Source organism: Struthio camelus, chromosome 27 (genome assembly GCF_040807025.1).
Source record: "Struthio camelus isolate bStrCam1 chromosome 27, bStrCam1.hap1, whole genome shotgun sequence".
NCBI classification, from domain to species: domain Eukaryota; kingdom Metazoa; phylum Chordata; class Aves; order Struthioniformes; family Struthionidae; genus Struthio; species Struthio camelus.
This window is the reverse complement of record NC_090968.1, coordinates 6,347,590-6,372,108: the sequence shown is the minus strand read 5'-3', so window position 1 is coordinate 6,372,108 and position 24,519 is coordinate 6,347,590. Positions and strand designations below refer to the sequence as shown.

The 24,519-nt window shown below is 37.4% G+C and overlaps 1 protein-coding gene across 8 annotated transcripts in view; it reads right to left on the bottom strand.

Moving 5' to 3' along the window:
- The window catches only part of UNC5D (unc-5 netrin receptor D), a 183,396-nt gene that overhangs the window by 93,886 nt on the left and 64,991 nt on the right, over positions 1-24,519 (bottom strand). For 7 of the 8 annotated variants that reach the window (XR_011136455.1, XM_068920606.1, XM_068920609.1 and 4 more), the window contains one exon: positions 5,832-6,050. Coding sequence is in view for 7 of the 8 variants with exons in the window: in XM_068920603.1 (XP_068776704.1) it covers positions 5,832-6,050 (219 nt within the window). In the remaining variant the exon portion in view is untranslated. Of the gene's footprint in view, positions 1-5,831; positions 6,051-17,212; positions 17,230-24,519 lie in introns of those variants that run through there. The other variant, XM_068920607.1, reaches the window with a different exon arrangement.

The window sequence follows — 24,519 nt, the reverse complement described above, 5'->3', positions numbered from 1 at the left end:
GAAAAATATATGTCAACTTCTTTTTGTGAATTACTGGCATAAGGTACCTAAACCTTTTAAGCTTGACTCCTTATTTTATATGCTTAGGATGTTGGCCATATCCGCAACTACCTTTATACGACAACCTTAGGGAGAGAACCTATAATCCAGATCTGGGTTAAAAGGCATTAGGAATCATTTGAAAGAGGTGGTCATAAAAACATTAATTTGAAATTGGAACATGCATGCCTACTACTTTGTTCTTTCCTTCCCGTGCAATCCCAAGATACTTATTTCCCCTTCACTGGAAATGAATGAAAACTCAATCTGAAAATATTTCATGCCTGTGAAGTTTATAAAGCAGCAAGAAATTTCTAAACCTAAACTCCATAAATTGGCTTTCACATAATCTCAGGCATCATTAACAGCTCAGTATTTCACTTCTGAAAGGCACTAGGAATTCAACCTGTTCCTTTGGTAAACAGGAGAGATAAGGCCCACTGCGGAGGCTGACCGGGGTGGGGTGGGGGAAGAAGGTCGGATGAGCCATTAGTACTATAAAGCAATACAAAATTTGTGCTACTTTTCCAGCAGTATGCAAAGGGCATTTTTATTTCATTTACTCTGTTTGGCTTTTCAAGTTTCACAACGATACCTGAAGATACGGCCAAACCTGTGAAAGCTACCCAAATTCTCTCAATAATCATCCTAATCATTCAAATATTTATTCACTCTGTAATAAACAAACAGAGGTTTCCTGGTTGTTTCTATGTGTTGTTTTGTTTTTTAAATATATCAATATGTTTCTCAACAAAACTGTTTCTGAAAAATCCCTTTTTTTTTCCTGCCACAGTGAAAACAAGCCATTATGAACTAAACAGAGCACGTGGAACTCAGCAGTTTTGTTAGAAGCTCCTCTCCTTAGTGACATACTGACTGTAAATTGGATAATGAAAATGCACCATCTCAATTTAAAAATCCAAGCTGCTCTGACAGAGATGAATCCTTGAATTCTCAGCCATACAACCACTTTGTGCAGTGATTTTTATAGGCTAAAGATAAGGGCACCTACAGTAAATTCCATTAGAGTACATCTGAGTCCTGGTGACTTGACACAGCACGTCTTAACTGGGTAAAGTTTAAGCATCTCATCATGATGCGTTATGACATTGACAAATATACACTTTCCTGATACTGTGCCTACGGCAAAGCCAGTTGTATGAGGTCCTTGAGTGATCTCAACCAAAGCTACAGAGCATTAAAGATACAGAGTTTCCAAATCCAAGCTAATTTGCAGCTATGTCCAACGAGGTTGCAACTCACCTACTTAACGTCTTCTTAGACAAGGACACAAAAAGTACTTGACAAATACTGGCAATTTCTTAGAAGAGAAGAGGGCCCGCTTGCAGCCTGGAACCACTCATCCAGCATTCAGTTAGTTGACATGCACTTCTCTGTGCAACCACATAAATCATATCAGCCCATACATCTATGCTGTCTGCAAATACAACCTTGCTCTGTACATTGCTGTAAAGGTGCTGCAGTCGGAACAGTTGCACAGGTCAAAAGTTTACTTGGCCACTGGCTGCACCTGAGTATCTCCAGATATTCTCCCATCCCATGATTAGCTTAGTCCCATCATGACCTCTTAAGTAGCAACTTCCTGGGGAAGAGATTGCTCCCTATCACCAGCCACTAACCACAACATTGCTGAAAGTGCTAGCATGCACCTACCTGGCTATGATACACTGTCTTCTGACCTCTCTCAGTTTTTGAGTAATACATAATATAGAGGATTATCTCCTTACCAAACTAGGTGTGTGGCTCAGCAAAGCTTCCTGGTGCATCCATGCTAGTAACAACAGTGCCTTTACTGATACTGAACAAAAAAGTTGTCACGCATACAAGAGGAGCGGGAGTCATTCCTAGGCACATTATTACTGTAAAATTCTGAGTAGTCATCATTCTGAATACAGACATCTACAGCTCCAGATTTGTTAAGGTAGAAAATCTCCAGCCTAGCTCTACCTTTCATCGATACGTTATTTAATTAACATACAGAAGCCTATGTTTTCTGAATCAACTAGCATTTCATGCGTCTTCAATGAAGCAACCCAAAAGTGCATGATTTTCAGAGGCTGGGAAGTTCAGCACTTTGAGAATGCGAGGGGTAGGAATTCAACCCCTTTTAAAGGTCTCTCAATTTGTCAATACACAAAATAGATGCATCCAAAATAACAAAGTCACAGAACTGTTGAGGCTACAATGGACCTCTGGAGCGCATCTCGTCATTGGGGAAAGTTATGCTCTGTACACAAGAAGTAAATCTATTTTAATTTCTTTTAGAAGCAACTACAGAAAGCAAAGCAAAATTGGGGACAGAGGTGTATGTTCTCTGTTTATCATCACTATAGTTCACCAAACAGATATATTCACCTACCCTCTGCATCTAAAGAGATGGAAAAAAAAAATTATTCATAGAAAATGACACAGAATGAAATATCCATGCAAATAAAAACAGGCATGTCATGAACAAGAGCAACACTGTACCTGCAACTTGTGTAACTCTAATAAGCACGGCAAGTCCAACCCTTTAAATTATTGTGCAAATTATAACCGTCATCTTTTGTTATACGGTACAGCCTTAACAGAATACAAAATTATGACTATGGTAAAATTATGATATGCTAATAAGATTTCTGCACTGTTGGATGGTTTAGCTGCAGATAGACTAATGCTGGCAGCAGATGAATAATTGCTCTCTATGTACTAAACATAACAGAGCTGCACAGAACTTGAACATTTGTCAGCTTTATTTGTTTAAATGAGAAAAATGCTGACAGCAGTTATTGCTGTAATCCTTCTATTTATCAAGCAAGAAAATTCTAGTTACTCTTAGCAGGTCTGATCCTGGGGGAAAAGCAAAAGTTGAAATATTTTAAAATTAATTCTAAGGTGCAGCCTGCAATGTTCAGGCAAGAAAAATAAAGCAGAAGGAAATGAGTCAGACCATAACTATTTTATTTTTACCACAGTAGCACCTAGTAGCTGAGGCTCTCACTTTATGAGGCAGAGTACATACCGAAAAGTTCATGTCCTGTCACGTTTATGGCATAAACGGAAAAGGCAGGCTACAGATTACTATCTCCCTTCTGCAGCTCAGGAACTAAGGCAGGATAAGATGAAATGGCATGGACACTAACACACCAATTGACTGTAGCAGCGTAGGGGTGGGAACTTGTATCCATCCTAGCTGCAGCACGAGCTGCCTTGCCTGCACTGCCTTTCTGCACAGACACCCCCAAAGCCACAGGAGCAAAGACTTCAGTTCAACCCCTGCAAGCCCACCAAGACCTACAGTACATCCTCAGGCAGCCAGCATCTGTCAGAGCCCAGCACTTAACTACAAAGCCATCCTTCCTCTCCTGCTGCTCCTGATCTTCAAATTAATATATTGACTCCTGTCTTACTCTAAGACTATTTCTGTTCTATAAAAACAATCTTGTAAAATGGCATTTCATTTTCATCACAATGACAAAATATACCTATTGCCTACTAACAGCTGTACTTCCTGTCCTTTTATGGGTGGACGATACTGAGCTGTAGGTAAAATCCATCAACAACATTGTGCCTTCATGTACCACTGCCAAATACTTCTTGCATACACCTGACTAAGAGCTTGCTGGGACAAAGTTGTAGAGATGCCAAGATACATTTTTTAGGTACATTTAGCCTTAAATTTTTTCTTGTTTTGGAGCTTTGTTGTTATTTTAAAGCACTCATCTATATATCCTGTCAGAATTTTCATCTCTTAACAAATAGTGAAAGTGTGGAAAAGGACAGACCCATTTTCGTTTAGTGTGACCCCCTTTCAATTAATGCACCATTATCACACTCTTGCACCAGGGGCACTATTCTTGGCATAAAAACAAATGCAGTTTTTCACAGATGGAGGCTACACAGTAACCAGAATACTGTGTATGCTTGGTAAAAGACATGTTTATGCCCCAGACTTGGCTCCAAAAAGTTAGGACATTGCCATTATGCACATTTAAAAAAAAAAAAAAAACCCAACAATCTGCTGTCCAGCGAAGGCTGGGGAAGAGTTCCAAAATAATTTATGCACATAGACGTTACTTGCACTTTCATGTCCTAAAGACCATTACAGTAGTTTTCAGAACACACTGAGCTGTCTGGACCACACTTGCGTCCAGGGAACAATACTTTTGGGGCTAGCTCTGACCATGGGCTAAAATCGAACCTGCAACCTTTATATTCCATATCCCATTTTCTATTTGTGTGCCTCTACGTCTCAAGCCTCAATGTTACTGGTGCTAGTTAAAAAATAAAAATAATAATAAAAAAAAAGGCCCTAATGTCTAATGTTGCTTTATCTTTCTTTATTCTGTTATTAATCCAAGGCTTAGAAAACATAATTGCAGTGTTCACAGGACAGATTTTCATTAACCATATGGAAGAAAACATTTAGGGACGACATTTCTTATATATTGATTCAGCAATGTCTTCGGAAGTAAAGGTTACGCCTATTAAATTCTTTTCAAAAAGGTAACAGTAAAAATTAAAATTCATCCAGATTAGCATTTACAAAAAGACTTTAGTATGAAATATCTTCAGAATGTGTCACTTGCAAAAGAATGCCAATTACCACTGCCGCTTTAGGAGATGTAACTTTTTTTTAAACGATATTTTTCCTCTAAAAAGGAATTTCTTGTATTGATAGAGAGGATGTTATGCCTACACTGCTATTTCCAAGTCATGGAGTTGCCTAGCAATCTTGGAATTTAAAAGGAGGAACAAAGCAATAACAAAACAAAATTGTGAAATTACAGGATGGCGCAGCATTAAATTGGCTTGCAATACTTATCAGGATGCTTCTAAATGAGAAAGGATAATATAGGGCGTACTGGGAGTACGATAAAATCTGTTGATTATTTTTCAGCTTTCTCTCTTCTCATTCTCTCCTTTTAGGTATACAATTTTACACAATGGATTTCTCCCACTTAGCTTCATTACCTGCCAAACACCTATCATTGCTGGGGTGAAGGGAAATTTCAAGTCACACAGCATAGTGAGACCACCATTGCTTTTCAAGCTTTGTCCTGGCTGAGGAGTTTCATAAAAGCGTAGGTCTTCCCTGTTTGTAGTTCCTAGTACACATTACGCAATCAAAATATGCAACACTACTGCTGCCCCCAGAACTATAATTTTCTTTCAGAGAGCTCACCATCTTTGGCTCATGTTGGATCAAGCCCTAAATCTCCACTTTGAAAAGTTGGTGATGCATATTCAGTTTGTAACCAAAATTGCTTCCTGCATCCATCTTCATTTTTCTTCCTCGTTTTCCTCATTTTGTACTATGCCTCTTCAGCCAGGATGCGTATTTACCTTCTTTGCCTTTCAGTTCTGCCCTTTTCTTACTCCCTCTTATCCACTGCTTTCCCTTTTGCATTTTGGAAAACAGCTTCTCCCAGCTCTGTAAAGTTCTGTCTATATGGTACATTACAAGCTGACATGAGCTGCTTTTACCCAGCTAAAACGTGTTACCACAGCAGTGCAGCAACAAGCTTAGGCGGATACACCCTGCCCTCCTAGCAAGGCTTATTGGCTGTGCTCAGCGCAAAGCCGACATCACCATATGACTTAGGAATTAGAGCTAGCTCCCACTTCTCCATCTCCGTACAAGCCTGCACCTATATGCCATGCAACTTAGTCACATCCACAGTTGTCCTGTTTATCTCTGAATGTGCTCTCCTCTTCCTTGTTCTGTTTTATATATTACTGATAGAGACACTGCATTCAAACATATCCTTGAAAGTATACATTAGCCCTACCTGTAGTCTCATCCATGCTTTCCTCAGATACGTGCTCATTTTGATGAACCCATTCACCATTACACTTGAAGAAAATCTGCATAGCTGGCATAGCTTTGCAACGTAAGACAATGGGGTTGCTTTTTATAATGTAGGCATCATCTGGTTCCTCCATAAAATGAGGCAGCGTTCCAGGAGCAGATGGGATAGACTCTGGAAGGGCTTCACTGTTATCATGTCCTGAAAGGGAAGGAAAGGAAAATATACATTTTTCATGCTGTTCCACCCTATGTATCATCTCATTGAATCGTCTAAATGTCATGTGGGATTTTATTATAAGCTAATAACACCTGAAGAAAGCAACAGTTGTCAGGATTTTACTTGGTATGGCATTGAACACACACACACACACACAGACGTACACACACATAATCACAATAATTTAAATGTAAAAGCTGCGAAGAACATTGAAGCATCAGAAAAATGCATCATCGCTATACCCAATTTTATAGATGGGGAACTGAGGCTCAGAGAGATTAAATGAGTCACATAAGGTCAGACAGAATGTCTGTGGAAGAAGTAGAAAATAAACCTTATTCTCTTGAGTGACAGTCCAGTGCCTTAACTACCAGACCTGCCTTTCTCTCAAACACTGAATTTAATTTCCTTTAGATAGTTGCTGTAGATTTAATAGGGATCAGAGCGTTAACCACAGAGAAATACATTGGCATGAACAGCATTACTGTAGCACTCCAGCAGCGGAATAAGCAAACGGTGACTTCATGTGCACTTACAGGAAATTTTCAATATGCTTTTACGCTGATTCCATTTACTTCAGCCCCTTTAAGGTGATATAAAAGTGGAAAAGTGGTTTCTGCAGGGCTAGAGCCTGCAAGACAGTGAGCTTTCTAAGCTTATATCACAGATAGTAGGATCCAAGGGCATTCATTCGGCACTATATACATCTAAGTGTCTTATTTTCTGAATTGCTGTTCTCAAATATGAATACAGAAGCACTGAAATACAAGCTTCTCATTTACTATAACTCCTTTTATGGGGTCAAATCCTAGTCCCTGCAGTTAAAATCAGAAAATTCTCATTGATTTTTAGCAAGAATGGGTTTGGTCCCAGTGCATTTATTTCAGCAGATGGTCAGTCCTGTGAAAAATTTGAAATGAAAGAAGATTTAAAAGGACTGAACACACATAGTGTAGCCAGATGATAATAGAGGAGGTCGTAGTCTATATGCACATGAAGAGAATATAGTATAATAGAGAGGGGAATAGCCTAGGGCAATATATATGTTATTTCACTGAAAATAACAAGATGAAGTGAGATGAAAGGTAAGTTACGATGAAATAAAGCAAGTCTAAAAACATCCACAGATCTAGTAGATTATGCAAAAAGAAAAAATATTTTGTCATCACTTCTGCTAATAATATGTATCCCTCACTTAGAGCTCTGTTCATCTGTGCGGGAACATATATATTTGTATATGTGCTGTGAGATTATTATGACTTTCAAATGAGCTAAAAAGGGACCTGTTTTGCAAATGGCCCCAATGTTTTAAACTACATTCACAACATCATAAAATATTATCATAATTCTTAGCTTTTTACAGCTAGTCGTTTATGCAATTTCCATCTTGTCAATCTTTAGTAACACTATGTCCCTCTAGGCTTTATTAGACCAAAGCTTTATAGGAAATAAAAAATGGCATTATAAGAATTTGGAGAGGCAGAGAAATCCCACGCTCCCTTCAGTGCTTTGTACGCCTCACAAGGCAGCAACACCTTTGTGCGGAGGAATAGTGGACAATTCAATCAGGAACATTCAGCCTGAGAACATAGAATCTCCCATTGTTGTTCCACCAAATTTGCTATTTAGGGTCTGACACAAAGGATGAAATCCTGGCCCCACTGAAATTAAGAGAGCAATTCTCTTTGCACATAGGATCAGGCTACGCTGTGGCTTCAGATCCTTGTTAACATGTTACTGACGAGCACCTAAAAGCAACAGATTCTGCACCTCTGGCAGGACTTCCATCCTTTTGTCCAGCTTACCTCACCAACAGATAAACTGAGTGAAGTACAAAATATTTTATGCTATCACCAGCCGAGTGACCACGAGTTGCAGAAGTGGCTCACTCCCAAAGAAAACATTTAATATAAAGAAATAAGTCAAGGTACATCTTTTCACTTAAGGAGCAATGATTCTCTGTATCCTATCCCCAACTGACTCACAGATAGGTATTATACTTTGGCAAGGTGTACTACTATAATTGCCTGAATTCACTCTTGTACCACATCTTATAATTCAGATGAAATTGGCATCTGGCAAGAACTTAACTTACTTCACTGAGTAAAAGCGCATACAATTCTTAGCAGAGGTAAGCAAGGCACCTTATTATCCTATACTGTGTGAGGTTAGGCAGCAAGGCAGTTCTTTGCCTCTGAGGTTACACAATCTGAGAAAATTAGCTACAGATCTGCACTCCTTGCCCTTTTTTTTTTTTTTTTTTTTAAACGGAGATATTTCTTTTTTCCATATGGCTACCTAATTAGACAGGGAATGCAATCACAACCATTTAATGTATTGCAGTAACTGGAGTTTATGCATCTTAAATATTTATTGTGATTTATGATACACAAGACTTTCTTTACTGGTCCCTTTATCATACTTAAACAGAAGAATCAAACAGTAGTATTTCAGATACATTAAAATAAATGCCTTTCTGCATGTCAGTGTCTCACTCTAACCCTAATTAAAATGATATTTCCCGCCACACTCACTAAAAAAGCTCCCACGAATAGATGAGCAGAAACAGCAACAAGTGGTCTCTGCATTTCAAATTACATTGCCTAGCTCACTGCTCACCCTGATGCTATGTAAAATGAGAGGTAATGGAAGAGACTTATACAAGCTTCAGGAGAGGGTAAAAATTTGAAACAAAAACAACAACAAAAAAAAAACCTGAAGAAAGGAGTATTTGGCCCCAAACCTTACTCCACATTCATATCCTAAGCAGTTTGCCTGCTGCAATCAGTCGCAAAGCAAGATTAGACAGATTATTATGAGGCATTTCAACTCCCTTTTAAAACAATTCAGAAGTACTGAGCTGAAACCGGAAGATGTATGGAACCAGCCAAATCTATATCACATAACTCACCTACCTTACTGATCACTTGAACTGAATGCAATTCATTGTTTCAGAAGCGTGCTTCTTGGAGGTATACCGCAGAATCCCAGCATTCCAGAATTTAAAATAATTACACAATATTTATGTCTCTATAGGACAAGACATATACATATATACATGTATATACACTGACATGCAATATTAAATATTCAAATAGCAGTAGCTGTCACAGACCTTTCTCTAATTAGCATTGAAGTGACTATCTTATAGGAGTATAGTGCCTACACTGAAGTTCTGGCATTCTAAGAATCAGATGCTGCCCACTCTTAACCAGGCAGAACAACCTCCAGGGTCAAGTCCTAAGAAATCATATTTAGAAGGTCATTATCGATGTTATATAAATATACATGCATTTCAAGGCATACACTATTGTAATTGAGATTACTAGAATAGCTACTGATCAAAGCAAAACCTCTTCTAAAGTGTATTTAACACACATTTTTTTTAATTTAATGTGTTTTTCTGTTGTGCATCATCTTTTTCAAGCCTTAGCTTGTTTTTTCACATCATCTGAAGCCTACTAGAACTTTGGAAGGGTTTTGATTTCAAATTATTATGGCTTTTCATTCATAACTGTCAGTTTTCAAGATTCAGGCCATTCAAAGTTACAGAAAAACGGTTGTTTTAATGCAACAGTGAATGACAAAAGACCAAACAATCAAACACAATTCTTGCATTTTTCATTCCTGGAAAATTACCTTTCAGGAAGTGCTTTATGTTCTGCATGCTAGCACAATCGAGACTTTAAATCTTTTTATGACAATAATAGAAACAAAAAAGAAAGGGGAAAAAAGAGTTAGGAGCAAATACTAAATTCTTCTTTGGAATAAATATACTGCTGTTAGTTGTCAGCTCACATTTTAAAATCCTGATAGTAGCAGAGATAAATCCTTCAATATTTCAAATCTGAATAAGATGTAATTTAGGAAAAGTTTAAAGTGATATTTTAAAACAGAATGAAAAACTGTCAGTTCTAATTTTTTTAATTGAAAAGATCATAATTTTTAAAGAATTAAGTAATATTATTTTCTAGATTGAAAAAATCTAGAAAAAAATAAGTGTCCTAAACAAACTTAATAGCTTGCTGGGGATAAATATGGATATTCATTTTGTAACAATAACCATGATAAAACAACTACATCCTCCATTACTTTCAGGTTATAAAACTAAGCACTTTCTGCAACAGCCTTCATGTCGTTTTCCTAACTGAACATTTTCACATTACTGTATTTGAGTGCAAATACATCAGATCTAGGTGCTATTAAGCCTTCTATTGCAGAATAAGTTGAACTACTCTCTATTCCCTTTATCTCTCTGACATCTGTCCAAGGCAAAGACTCTTTCTTAATAACCTCACAGTCCAAATAGGCACCAAAACAAAGAGATGCCTAACACCTGGAAGCAAAGACACAGAGACTTTTCATGAGTAAACAGTCTTTTTTAAATTTCGATAGTCCAAGGAAAATAAAGTTCCAGAAAAAGTAAAGAAATAGGATCATGCCCCTACCTCAGTTCCCTCCCACTCATAATTAAGTTTTCCCAAAATCTGAGTCTTCTCAGAGTCCTGCCTATCTGGGGGTAGGGGGGAGGAAAGTGTTGTTCTTTGTTTTCTTATTCACAGAATCTCCTTCAAACTAGTTCATTCCTATCTTACCTGGGCCAACAGGGAGACACGAGTCACTCTGATACAAAGGCACTGTCTTGCTCAAAAGCTCTTTCCCTTCTGTTTCCTTTTCCCAAGTCCTTTGAATTTATAAACCTTGGCATTAGCACTTAATTTCTTCATCTAAGTTTTAGACCCCTGTAAGCAATTCAAAAAAAACCTGCCTTTCCCAGACTAAACCCACTGTTTCCCACTGTTCCTTTCCGGCACATCTATTCACTGTTTGAAAGAGACAATTAATGATGATCAGAGTTAACTTCTTACTGTCTTTTTCATGTATCTGATACTACTGATTCCTGTTGATCTTTGAACCACCTATGGTCCATCATTTGCTAAAAATTAAATAACGTCAACTGTCTTCTTCATGCAAATTCATTTTTACAGGGAAGATGAAAAAATTCATGTTACCGAATATCTAAATTCCTTATGTGCTTCACTAAAGAAAATGCTTAATGAACCAAACACAAAAATAATTATGCCAGTTACTGTGCACTTGAGATACACAAAGTATTTTGGACTATGTTTGTATGAATTACTGTGACTCCAGGGCAGAAAGAACCTGAGAACTGTTAAACAGATGAACTTGCTTTTGACTAACAAATACCTTTTGAAGTGGCAAACATCAAAGAAATGTATATTTGCAAAGGTTCTCTCTCTTTTTGAGTAGTCTAACTGTAGTTTTCAAAATTGTAAAACATAAATTAGATACCATAAATCAAACAATTTCAAATCCAGAATCATCTTCAAGGATCATCTTTGCTTTTTTTTTTTTGGGGGGGGAGGGGGGGAGAAAAAGGTTAATATCACAGTGAAGATTCTAGGTTGGTGAAATTATATTACATTCAAATTATTGCTATTCAATTTTCAAAATGGATTGAACCTCATAGCAAAACCCATGGCTTAAGCACTAAGTACCTATCAAATAGGCTTGTGAGGGAAAAATTCTCTTGTTAGCAATGTTTGCATCCGTAGGAGTAAGAAAGTCTAAGAACATAAATCTTCAGTTTCAGACCATTCTGTAAAGAAAAGAGTAGTTTAAGTGACTTTGATTATGCAACCACAGAGTACAGTTTTTTACTGGATATTCATCTAACTGGCAAGGAGGGAGTATTTCTCCTGCTTTTAAGTTGTACGTCTGAGGTAACTGCCATCTATGTTTTTAAGATACTCTTAAAAACTGACATCTCATAGGATGCCACCTTGTGGGGAAGTAGAAATAAACCTTCTATCTCCTCTGGCTGTGCCAATAAAATCTGCTAGGCTAATAGGATTCTGAGACTAACCAGTGTTTGGAAACTCTGATTGTGAAAGTGAAAACCCCAGAAACTTCAATAATTAATTAAGGCACTTAACAAAGGATTTCCCCTGGTGGGAAATCAAGGATAGCTTTAAAAATCCTCTACAATCACAATCACTTCTGTATTTCACGTCTTTGCAGGGTCTTCTAAATTTTCAGCACATGTTGAAAAGTCACAAGTGCAGCACACACATCTCAGCAAACCAACATTTAATATCAGTATATTAGTTTCATCAGACCCTCTTACTTCCTATGGATATAAAGTATAAACTTTCAGCAGCTGTGCCATAATCCTTCTCATCAAATATTTGGGCGACAGGTGGAAAATTGTTCTGCCAGCTGAGGAAGACAAAATCCATTCCTCCTGGCAATTTTCTGCAATGAAAACTCCAGAAAATGAATGTGCAATAAGTTGTGGAAATAAATCTAAAATATTATCACACAAAAGCAGCATGCTCAAAATCTTTAGCTGTAAAATAATCCCGCTCATCTGAATTTTAAAAAATTTTATTTCTGTTTCTATGTGCATAGGATGAGATATTAGGTATTAGGCTGGACGTTTCTACTCAAAACTATTAGCTATACACCTGTAGGATTTTGTTTTCTTTCTGTTTTTCTTTGCTTCGAAATGCACTAGAGTTTCTCCGATCCCTGCTTTTAAAGCATCTTGCACTATCAAGCAAGTCTGACAACAAATCTAGGTAGTAAGTATTATCAATTTCATTTTACAGAAGGCTAAGCAGTCAGTCTGAAACTGAACTGTGTGATTAAGAGCAAGTCACGAAACTAGGAACCAAATGCCACAGGTACTAAGTTCCAGTGCTTAGTAAAACCACGCTGAGTTGCACACACTGTTCCTGTTATTTAGAAGGGTTTGGAAAACATAATGTCCCGCTTATTAGCATGAAAGGAGAGTGAAATTCAGGATACAATCATGGAAATGAGCTGTCTTAATAGAATTAAAAATCCAGAGAACTGTGAAGTATAATATATTTTTAAATGCCTGTTTCTCTATCCACTTTAACAATCCTTTCCTGCAAAACCTACTTTATGTCCACTAAACTTTAACAGGCTCAATGCTTCTTCAACAGAGATAAAACAGACACGTAGGAGAAAACCCTTGTGTACCCAAAAGACTATCCACAGGCTCGCAAGCTGGTGCGTGGAACTGTCTGGAGGAGGACAGAATGACCTGCCACGATTGTAAGCAACTGAGTGGACTTGCTTTAATAATTCACTGCTCCTTGGCTAAAATATGAAAACTCACCGTGTGCACACTATTAGTCCATTGAAAGGCAAATCAGTAAGTTTACCTGAACCTCCTATTCTTCTCACTGACAAAGCCACACACACAAATACCCTTAACCATGATTCAGGAGATAAGCAATATTTTCCTAAAACATTCTGATCTGAACTCTTGCATTTCTCTGAATAAAACCTTGCTTTTATTTTTCACCAAACAATAATTAAATCATCCAAATGTCGTCTTACACAGAATGCATCTGAGAAAGACATTATGATGTCCACATCTCAACAAAATTGATGGGACAGTATGCTTTAAGAATGTAAGTATTACTGCTTGTGTGAGCAGCACTTCTGTTGAAAAGATGTGGGTGAGGCTATTTTCTCAATCTTTCCAGCTTTCTTTCCCTTAATACCCTTAATATCTCCCTTATGAGATTTAGGTAGGGGCTGTATACTTCCCTTAAAACTCGTGCTACTGGTTTATTTTCCACGCACATGACAGAAAGCACAAGTTAGTTTTACATACACATATATATTTATTTATGTAAAACGCAATCATACTTAAAAGCATCACACCTCTATCCACAAATTCAGCCTCAATTTTTCTCTGATCCTTTACTAAACAATTTAAGTAAAAGGAAGTCCTAGTAGGGATTCCAGAAGACCAACAAATTCAGGCTACTGTAGATTTAGGAGTGAAGATTAAAGCTTGCAGCCAAACAGTATTTCACAAGGAAGCACCCTGCTGGCAGGCACTTCCGTTTATAAAAAAGATCTTTCTACTCAAGTACTTCTGCAGCTCTACAGAATGAGGGAGTGTGTCACTTTTCAGATGTTTAGGGATCTGTAAGTCAAAACTGATTTAAGCACCACAATTTCAGGTCACTGATCACATCACATACACAGATGAAGAACAAAAGCAGTCACCTTTCACCATCTCCACCTTTTCTTACATTTGGCCAGAAACTCACTTCACACTGCCAGGTCCCTGTGAGGTTGGACAGCAGCCTCAGCAAAGAGACCATGGGATGAATGCTAGCTACATGGAGACCAGCTGCTATTTATACAGCTAGAGCAGGTTCCCTTAAAGGAAGGGAAAAAAAGGCAACTTTTTTAGGGAGCAGATACAGGAGAAGTTCCTTTGGTGTGTCTAAAAATTGTATCATTTCAGCCCTTTACACTAGCACCGCTTTTCCTCTCAAATTCAATATGACTGACTTTATTGTGCCCTCTCTCCAGCCATTTCATGAGAAATTTACAGTTTGCTGAAACTCCTAAGAATAACTTTGCATAAGCCACATTTTTAATGGGTTTCAGGAAGGTAGGGCATTTTTCTCCACCAACGAGGATTAGTATGTTCATAAAACATTAGTGGTCTTTCCTTTGCCAACAGAGATGACTGTGTTGTCCTACTGTAATCCCTTATGTATTCTAAATCTATCTATATCTTAAGTTATACATAATTCTAAAAATGATATATAGCATTTATTAAATATTAAGTGGATTACAAGCTTGAAGAATATTTCATACTTTTCATACATTTATTTAACATCTAGATTTGTTTTCCTTTAAGCAACATGCAAGGAACATAAATCTTTAAAGAAAAAAAGGATTCTCTAGCATTCTAAATAGACAAATCTGTAACAAAAAGGCTTCCAAGCATGCAACGTGGGAAGAGTATCAAACCAGGAGAAAACAAATTCAACTCCAAAGATGCAGTGAGAAAATATGTGATAATAGTAGACTTGTACACGTAGACAGAATCATATAGATGAAGACAATGGTTGTATATTTAGCTAACAAAACAGGATTCAGATGATCAAGGCCTCACTAGCTTGTTAAATGACCTCAAAATAACCCTAAAAAATCTCCCTGTGTGTCAAATATCACCATCACATGACTAGTATACAGGGTTTGTCTTAAACAGCAATAGTATTAGTTAAAGAAATCCTAACAATAGTTACCTTGAAATAGGTCTTGTAAATAAGGGGGGGGGGGGGGCGCAGAGGAGTGATGGGAGCAAGACTTAGTATCTCACTGTACAACTACAAATTTCCAGATGGTGTAGTAAGATTGCCAGATGTGTTACCTTTGGGGTTTAAGGACCAACCTACCTAGAATAAGTTGCAACAAATGCTTTGTTGTTGTTTAGGACACTTGGCCTGTTTAAGGTGACAAGAAATGAACCCTGATTAAATTAATTAATTGGATAATTGATGTTCCATGTGTCTCATGCGGCTGCCAACTGCAACGGTTGCCACTGAGAAGTCAATATTTACCTACAGTTTCCGTACCATGGAGCAGGTCTTGGAGGCACCTGGCAAAATCACTTCTACCATTTAGCACAGAAGCGCAAAATAAAATAGGAAATATAAAAACGAAGGAAGGCTTTTCTGGAGTGCTCTTCTTGGATTTTTTGTATATTCAGATAATCTCTCACATTTACATTGAAAGCTATACATATTTCTTTATTAGATTAGTCTTTTGCTCCTGAAATTGAGCTATGCCGTAGCTGCAGAGTAATAAAACTCAGACTTTCTCAATACGGTATGAAACATTCATGTTTTTCATGCTTCTGCCAAGGGCATGCTGGAAGCAACAACCTTAAGAGACTCATTGAGCAACTAGTAAAGTTACTTTTGAATTTATAGAAGAGTGGCAATTTGAGGTTGTCTATTTGCACAATCAAACGTTTGCCCAGTGTGGCTTATTTACTGTAGTCAAGCATGCCCAGGGGCTGAAGAAACAGGAATTTCCTCTTCTGTATTAATAAGTCCCTGCACCTATACCCATCTCCCACACCTGCCAATACAAGTTACCCTGGCAGCAGCAAGTTCCAAGAACTAAGCCCAGAGTTGCACTGATTTAACATTTAGCAATCTTCACAGACTTTGAGAGCAGACTATTCAACCACAAAGCGATGGTATTTCTGCTCAGGCCTTACCTCCTTTACTCATGATAGATTCACCAAACTTGACAGACATACCTTTATTAGATCAAAAGGTCAGGATCCATCTCACCCAACTTTAACAGTCTTAAGTCTCATCATTCAGCCACAGCTTTCAACAATCACAGACTAAGGGGTAATAACCCCATCCTAAAGCAGATGTTTATGAGAGTTGCAACGAAGCCTGCTCTGAAGGGCTTGCGTCACTGAAACTCAGTGACAACTTGCACCCCGTCCCATAAACGGCTTTCTCCTAATTATCAGCCAAATCTGTCCCGAAACAGGCTTATGCACTCTGTCACAGCAAGCATCATATCAGTTCAGTGACTGCATAAGGGCTTCAGCATATCCCTAACCTTATTGTTCTGACCTTATTACAAGCCTTTAAAGAGGAAATGCAAGCAGCCTTTTCTAGGATATTTAAAACAATTCTATTTTTTAAATAGAAATAGTTGTAAGGCAGATATCTCAATATCTTCTGCACAAAAACATATTTGGAAGGTAAGTCTTGACCTGACTAACAGTAACCATCTGAGTGTCACCAATTAAATGGGTGACATCATTTAGGGCATTCAGCCTGAGTGTCTACAGGAACTTCTAAGATAACTGGCACAAACTTTTTTTGTGTATTTTAAGTGGTCAAAATGGTAAGAACACCACTCCAGCACTTCTCAACTCAGAACACTGAACACTGCCACTTGGATACGGAGTGCAATGCTGGATTAAGACTTTGTTACAGAATTCTGTATTTTCATTTCAGTTCTTGGATATGCCCCAGCATGTATATCTGCATTGGTCATTTTTGTATGGGTGCTCAAGGCTGTGGGGTAACATCTGTTCTAAACTATTCAAACCCACAGCTACCCATTCAACATACCATGCAAGATTCCACTACCGATATGCAGCTAAAGAAACAAAAAGTAAAACTAAAAAACTGAAATAAAATCAACATAATAAAGTTCTATAAGAAAGGAGTTTACAGGATTGCTCTACTAGTTATCACCAGGCATTTTTTTCCCAGCTTTGATTGAGATCTATATTTATGTTTAACCTGACAGTCTTCAGTCGAACACATGCATATTTGTCTGAAGGCAGACTGACAAGCACTCTCTATTAAGGATGCAAAATGATGCTAACTTGTTTCCAATTTGATATTTCCCTCTGGAAAAAAAAAAGAAAAAAAATCAAATTAGAATATCAGATGCCCTTTTCTTGTTGCCATTTTCTGGCTTACACTAGACAGAGAAAAAATGAAAATAAAATAGAAACTGAGATGTTTGACTCATTGAGGTTTACTTTTGTTTCAGTGCATGAATGAGATCCCATCTAACAAGAACTGAGAAATGTTTGTATTGTTTCATACTATTAGCATGTTGCTTGAAAATCAAGCCATATTCCTCTTGTTTTAAGATTTTAGGTGAAGTCATGAGCAAAGAGAGGACAACTAGTAAAATACTTCAGATCTGCTTCCACAGAATAGATTTTAAAATGTGCTGATCCAATTTACCAGCTAGCATTTAAAAAGTGTGACCCATACATCTGAGAGAACTAAACTGTAAGCAAAGATGCAAAGTCAAAAAGTGAGCAAAATTATTTTATCAGAGTACTTCTGTTCTTATACTTTTGTCACCAAAATGCTACACACTGTTTCAACTTCCAGAAGAAGAAACCCTGCTATATGAAGTAATGAGTTCACTTCCTAGTGATTGCAGCAGAGTTTGATGTTGCTCAGAGCTAAAAATACCAGATTGAATCTTCCAAAATGAATAAGCCACTCCCAAAGAAACAATTCCTCCACCTATTTATGAACACAAAGGCAAGGAAACTTTGGTGCTAAACTCTATATTTAAGATTTTTAAATCAAAGGATATTTTAGAGCTCTCTTATTCGATTTTCAATGTACACATAGAAGCTAACTTGGAACTACAAGCATCTATGACAATAGAAAGTGTATGAATGAAAACCAAACAGGAACAAGAGAGGCCAAAATGCTCATTTTCATTGTCAATAATGAAGAAAAAATAGTGAATTTTTAATTCGTAAGATTACTAGAAAATAAAATCAAAGATTAACTTAGTGATGGTACAAATGATGCTGCACATAGAATAGGTAACTGCTTGGATTTCTTTCAAGGGTAACAAATAATTCACTAGTATAAATAGAATGATGTTAGGATGAAGTTCATGTGCTTATTAAAGTTAAGGAGCAATGATGATGATGTAGGCAGCTAGTTCTGAAATATCACCAATTCATTTTAATAGGACCTAGCAAATTCAGAAAACCAGTAGCCTGCTTATATACTAGATCTCAAATCTACCTGATTTCACCTGTAAATCAACTGATTTACACCATCAGTTTAAATCTGCTGCCCTCCTTTCCCTGTCCCCCAAAAAACTGAAACCAGTTTTGAAACTGGGAGAATGGGATTCTTAGGTGCTAGTACTGCTGGAAAGATACTCCATTTCCTACTGCTCTCACTTCATTGGCAAGAAAGTGATGACCATTTGGATCAGGTGCACTGTGATATACCAAAGAGATTAACTTGCATGGGGGAAAACTAACCTGCAGTAAACTAAAAACTCCAATTTTCCCACAAATGATGAGTGTAAACTAGGATTTCTCCCAAGTACAATTATTGACTTATCATAACTGCTTATCAAACCCTGGGCCAAAACGCAGTACCTGCTGATGCAAGTACTTCAAGCTCAGCAACAGGGCAATAATAAATATAATGAATTCATACCCAATTCATAACTGCACATGTGGTAGAATGCTTTATTCTTAGCTATAGTAGCATTTTATTTACTGAATGAGGCACAGAGCTTTCCCCAAACTCAATTCATGAATCAATGTTCATTTTTAAGGCTAAAGGCTTTGCTGTGGCCAGCTGCCGATTCAACTGCTGGAGGAAATTCTTACTGCCAAGCTATTCACGTTCGCCTTCTAACTGGACTAGAGACAAGTTTTTATTTAGTTTGCAAGCAAATAATAAGGCTGCTGTACAACTGCTGACAATATATTAGAAAAGGAGGAGGCAAAGAAAATCCACACATACTCCAGGATAGCTCTTCTCTTAAAGTAACCAGGATAGCTCTTCTCTTAAAGTAACTGCAGCATCAGAGCTGTTCTGCAGATAAACGTCAGTTTAATTTCTTTTGTAAATGCTGGGGGCAGAACTCTTCTTCTTCCACCAGAATGATAACGTACATAATTCTCAACAACAGATGTTGCATAAAACAGCATGGCGAGGTTTTCCCTTGGCTGCTAGCAAAGGAAAGATAAGCAGTATCTGTTTAATGTTATGCTCATAACTTCAGCAAAAACTTCCTCCAGCCCCTGCCCATCTAGACTTTTCAAATCCCCACACTCCAGTAAGAGAGGTATCAGTGACCTGATCACATCAAGCATTGAGGGCATATGATTGCATTAGAGCCAACAACAGAAAACAGTAAACATTGCCTTTGAAATAGAAAAAGAGAAAGATCTGGTTATCCTTGTCTGTCCAAAGACTGGCATTTGCCTGATTAAAGTAGGGCTTGTCTTCAGCTACAGCAACACCTCAAGACACAAATCAACCTATAGGCTCTACACATGCAAACAATAACAGGAGGTCTTACTACTTTTAAAATCAAATAAAAACAAGGTTAACAAAAAATTTTATGGAGCTCCTACTTGAGAATTTCAAAGTATTCTAGAATTGGATTTTTTCCTGTTAGAAGTATCTAAAATTAACAAGTACTATCATTTATCTCCTATTCCTCTGAGAAAGAGGATAGCGGATTCCTCTTAAATATTGGCTTAACGTGGACCTCAGGCGATCTAATAAATCCAAGTTCAAAAGCAAATTTCTTTCCTTGGACATAATATTTAGACTGCTTTGGGAAGAGTTTCCGAAAAAAAAGGAGAACGGGTTCAATGCAAGTTGTTACAAACTTAACTCAAACCTACTTAGTCAAAAGGCTCATTTCTAGGATTTCTTTGCCCGAACATTAGTTTAACTGTACCACTTCGGGGGCAAGGTCTGGTTTAAATTAAAACCTCACAGGATTTTAGTTTGATCAAGCAACAAGCTGTCCAAACTCCACATGGACTTTGATATATAAAGGAGCTGTGATAACTAGGGATAAGATGACAAGGGTCCTGAGGGGTATGCAGAGACTGATGTAATCATATTGACCTTATTGTGTTCAGAAATAGCTCTTATGCCTACATGAACTAATTATAATATCACCTAATATACTGCTCCCATTTGAAAAGCTGATGTTTTTCACTGATTTTCCTCTTTTGCCTTACATGGTAACCTTGCTGTGAATCAAACTCAAGTATCTGTCACTGTCAAAAGGTAATTATAGTACAGAAAGAAAGTATGCATGGCATTTAAGTCATTAATATCTGAATAGTCAATGACAACTCCAAATACAAAAGGAACTTTCCCTCCCACCCACTCCCTTTTTGAGCCATAGCAAGTTACCACACAAGTAAAGTTGAACAAAACTTGAATAATAGTGCTTCTCTGGATTTTTTTTTTTTTTTAAAAGGTACTGTTTTGTAAAGGTATGAAATAAACTCAAACCAGGAGGTTTCACCTGACCTGAGGTGAAACAAACGTAGTGACTTTTCCACTAAGTAAAATATATAACAAGGAAAAGAAATGAGAGGAGGTCACACTTCTTTCCTAGCATGCAAACAGCTCTGCCTACCTCCTCCTCAGCTCTAACCATTTCATCATTAGACTGTCTTACTATAAATATCCATAAGATTTTTCAATAAAAACTACCTATCCACTTTTCAAAGTTGGCAATCACCTATTTCAGCTTTGGAATTTTATAAGAAAGTGCTTCTCATTCTATTTAATTTCCTAAATATATATACGAAGAGGCACAAGCTGCATGAGAACCAACATAGCAGAGGTGAGATTACAACTTGGAATGTACTCCATGCAACAATTCCTCTTTTTAGTTAACTTTATCCAAAATTACACTAACCATTTACGTCCAATACTCCCATCTTTTTCTAAACTCCTATTCCCCATGGTGCTGACTAGAAAAGCCAATCTGTTGCACTTAATTCATCCGAAGAAACTAACAGAGCATTCAGAAATCATATAAAACTCCCCAAAACACATTAGTCAAATAAGCAACTTTTGTGATACATGCAAGGTGCATGTGTCCATTTAATATTAATGGTATGCATAGTTCTCTTCTACTTAAATCCCTTCTTTCAGCCCAAAATTAGAAAGAAAGCTCGACCAAGATACGGCCTGTGAATTTACAATTCAGTTCTTCTAAACTCTACTTCTTGTCCAACAACAGAAGATATTACACATTCTTCTTTATAACTTCCCCTAAAATGGCTGGTAAATTTTTTCTTGAACAAGCCAAATGAGTAAATCAAAGTATAGGGCCTTTCATGCCATTATGAACTGGAGTATTTCAATTGTGAAGTGGGAGCTACTTTATGGCAAGAGAGGCAGTGTCATTATGTTTAACACAATCTACAAACTGAAGTACTAGACTAAATCAAGAATAGGTCAGAAATACAGACTCTGGTCCTGAATGCTGTATATTTTTATAATGCCTGTGACAGGTATAGGTTACATAACTTATAGATACAAACTGTATCTGATAAAAAAGAGTATATAATGTTTTTCCTAAGTTGGGAGAGGGAGGGGGCACGGCCAGCCTTCTGCACTCAGAAATCTAGTCACATAACTCATGAGCCATTCCCATAACAAAAAGCAGCAATAAAATTCCAGCACACTTCATAATTTTTTGACATGCTGGGGAAAAAAATAGGAGTAGGTCATTAAAATCCGTCTCCTTCAAACTCCACAAGCATGATACTTAAGTTCAATTTCTCATTGTTAAGAGACACGGTGCTTTATTAGCTGTAACAAATGCCAACTCTCACTTGGCACTCTGATGGATAAGATACCAATTGTATTGACAACTGTTCCCACTGATGTCCAGTACAGTTGGGGTTTTGTCTTGCCTCACCTGCCAAACCTCTCATTAGTGGGTACAGCGATGTCCTGGTGAGTGGCACAATGAAAATCCCAAAGTTCATCCAACAACATTCTCCTAATTCATTCATCTATCATTTAAAGCAGCTGCACATATTACTACCCTATATACAGTAAGCTCGTATTTCTATTCAAGTGCCATCTGATGACCTCTCAGTCTGCAAAAGCAGAAAACATGGTACACTTCTCCCAAGAGAAATATCAGCACAATAATCTTAAAGTGAGTTTGGGTTAGTTTATTCATCATAATGAAAATATTAAGTGTCTAGAATCCTTTTTTCCCCTGACACTATGTGAACAGCTAAAAATAAATTCAAATTGATAGCAGCAAAACAGCATTAAGTTTTTCAATTCAACACAGAACAGCACCCACACCCTATTAGAAATTCAATGAGATTTAAGCACATGCTTGACTTACAACTTATGCTTAACTCATTTGCCGAGTCTGTTTAGTCTGAAGTACTACATTCTATCAAGGACTGAGGCATCTGACCTGCCCAAAGCTGATATCAATTTATGACAGAACATTCAACTCTTAAATAGGATTTTATTTAGATACATAAATGAGAGACTACGTCAATATCATCCCTCAATACATCTCCCCTTGAAAGAAAAAAAAAAAAACACCGATGAAACAGACTACCTGCAACTTCTCTAAGCTGTAATAGCTACACTTACTGCTTCCCAGTTTGATTCCACTGATCTGTGTCATAGGAAATAAAGTCAGCAACAAAACCTAGGTTTTTTTATTTTTGTTCTTTTTTCTTTTAAGACATACGGAACAGTTCTTGACCATACAAGAGAGATGCTATTCTTGCATGACGTTACATTTACCTGATGAGCAGGATCTGAGAACGCGTTCCCTGAACACAGCCTGTGCACATACCCATTGTCCTTGCAGGCAAGGGAATTTGAGCCCTATTTAAGCTGCCTGCAAAACATGTAGAACATAGGGAGGAATTCTAGCCAGGAACATGGTGAAGTATCATCCACCCAGCACATAAGCACACTTACAAACATTTAATAAACATGGCTTACCAGCTTGGTTGGCTCTAGCACTGCAAGAAACAAATGTTAATTTTTAGACCCAGAATTGACAATCTAAATGAACTCAGACGAAAATCTCTTCACATCTCTTAATTATGAATAAAAATCTTATCTGAGAGAAACATCTAGTTTGCATTTACTTGTGGCAGAACATCCAACTCCTATCATATCTTTGGCAAATCCAGGCTAAAAGGTACCCAGGTCAAATCTAGGGGGGGCATTTAAAAGTCACTCCTTTCCTCAAAATTCTCATGCCAGCAAGAAAGGATGGAACAGGTAATACGATATGAATGGCTAGAATGATAGCATGTCAACCTGTTTAAGCAGGAACATAACACAAAAAGGAACATCTCAGATAAAGTAAGTACCCCAGTACTTTAAAAGGGAATAAATTCATCTAATTAAAGCCACACAATGGCTTGTTCATAGTACTTCTTCATCAGTGCTTTGTATTAACAGGTATGAAAAGAGGCTATGTCTCGATTATTATACAACTTTCTTTAAAAATGTTTGTCTTCACAGAATCACAGAATGGTTGAGGTTGGAAGGGCCCTCTGGAGTCCATCTAGTCCAACCCCCCCCGCTCAAGCAGGGTCCTCTAGAGCATATTTCCCATGATCATGAACTGAAAGAGAAATTGAAGAGAAATGAATTGAAGTGAATTCTCCGTAACCCCAGCACGTTATAGGCTTTTTGGAAGAGTCACAAAGTTAAAGATTTTGTGCGGAAAAAAATAGCTTTTGTATATGCTTGTCAAACTAGATGAGAACATCTACCATCCACAACTAAACCATTACTTTTAGCTTATTTCAACATAAGGGTGAAAGAAATAACACATGCTCTTAGGATCTGTCAGCCTGCAATTACTTTTATGTATTTCAGAATACACATTATACATACACATACATTGAACCTGACACATTGTGTCTAGGAACGTACACAAACTGGTTTTGGACTGCCCCAAGCCCAGTCAGCTATGTTCAAATAACCTCTTCCTATCTGTTATATAAAACACAGAGAATGACAGGAAATTATTCAGGAACTATGTTCAAGTGCTCTATGAACAATACTCTAATACCCTTTTCATATTTGCAAGATGATAAGAATCACTTGTTACTTCAGCACTGAGTCATTTTTTTCCTTCTCTCCTAAGAAAAGCAGTATTATTAATCTAGTATGTTTATCACCAGCTCTGTGATTGAAAGCCCTTTTTTTCTAAGGCTTGAAGATTTATTTGTCAATTTTGACAGCTCTGATATAGCCTTGTAGCTAACACCAGAGTCTGGAAA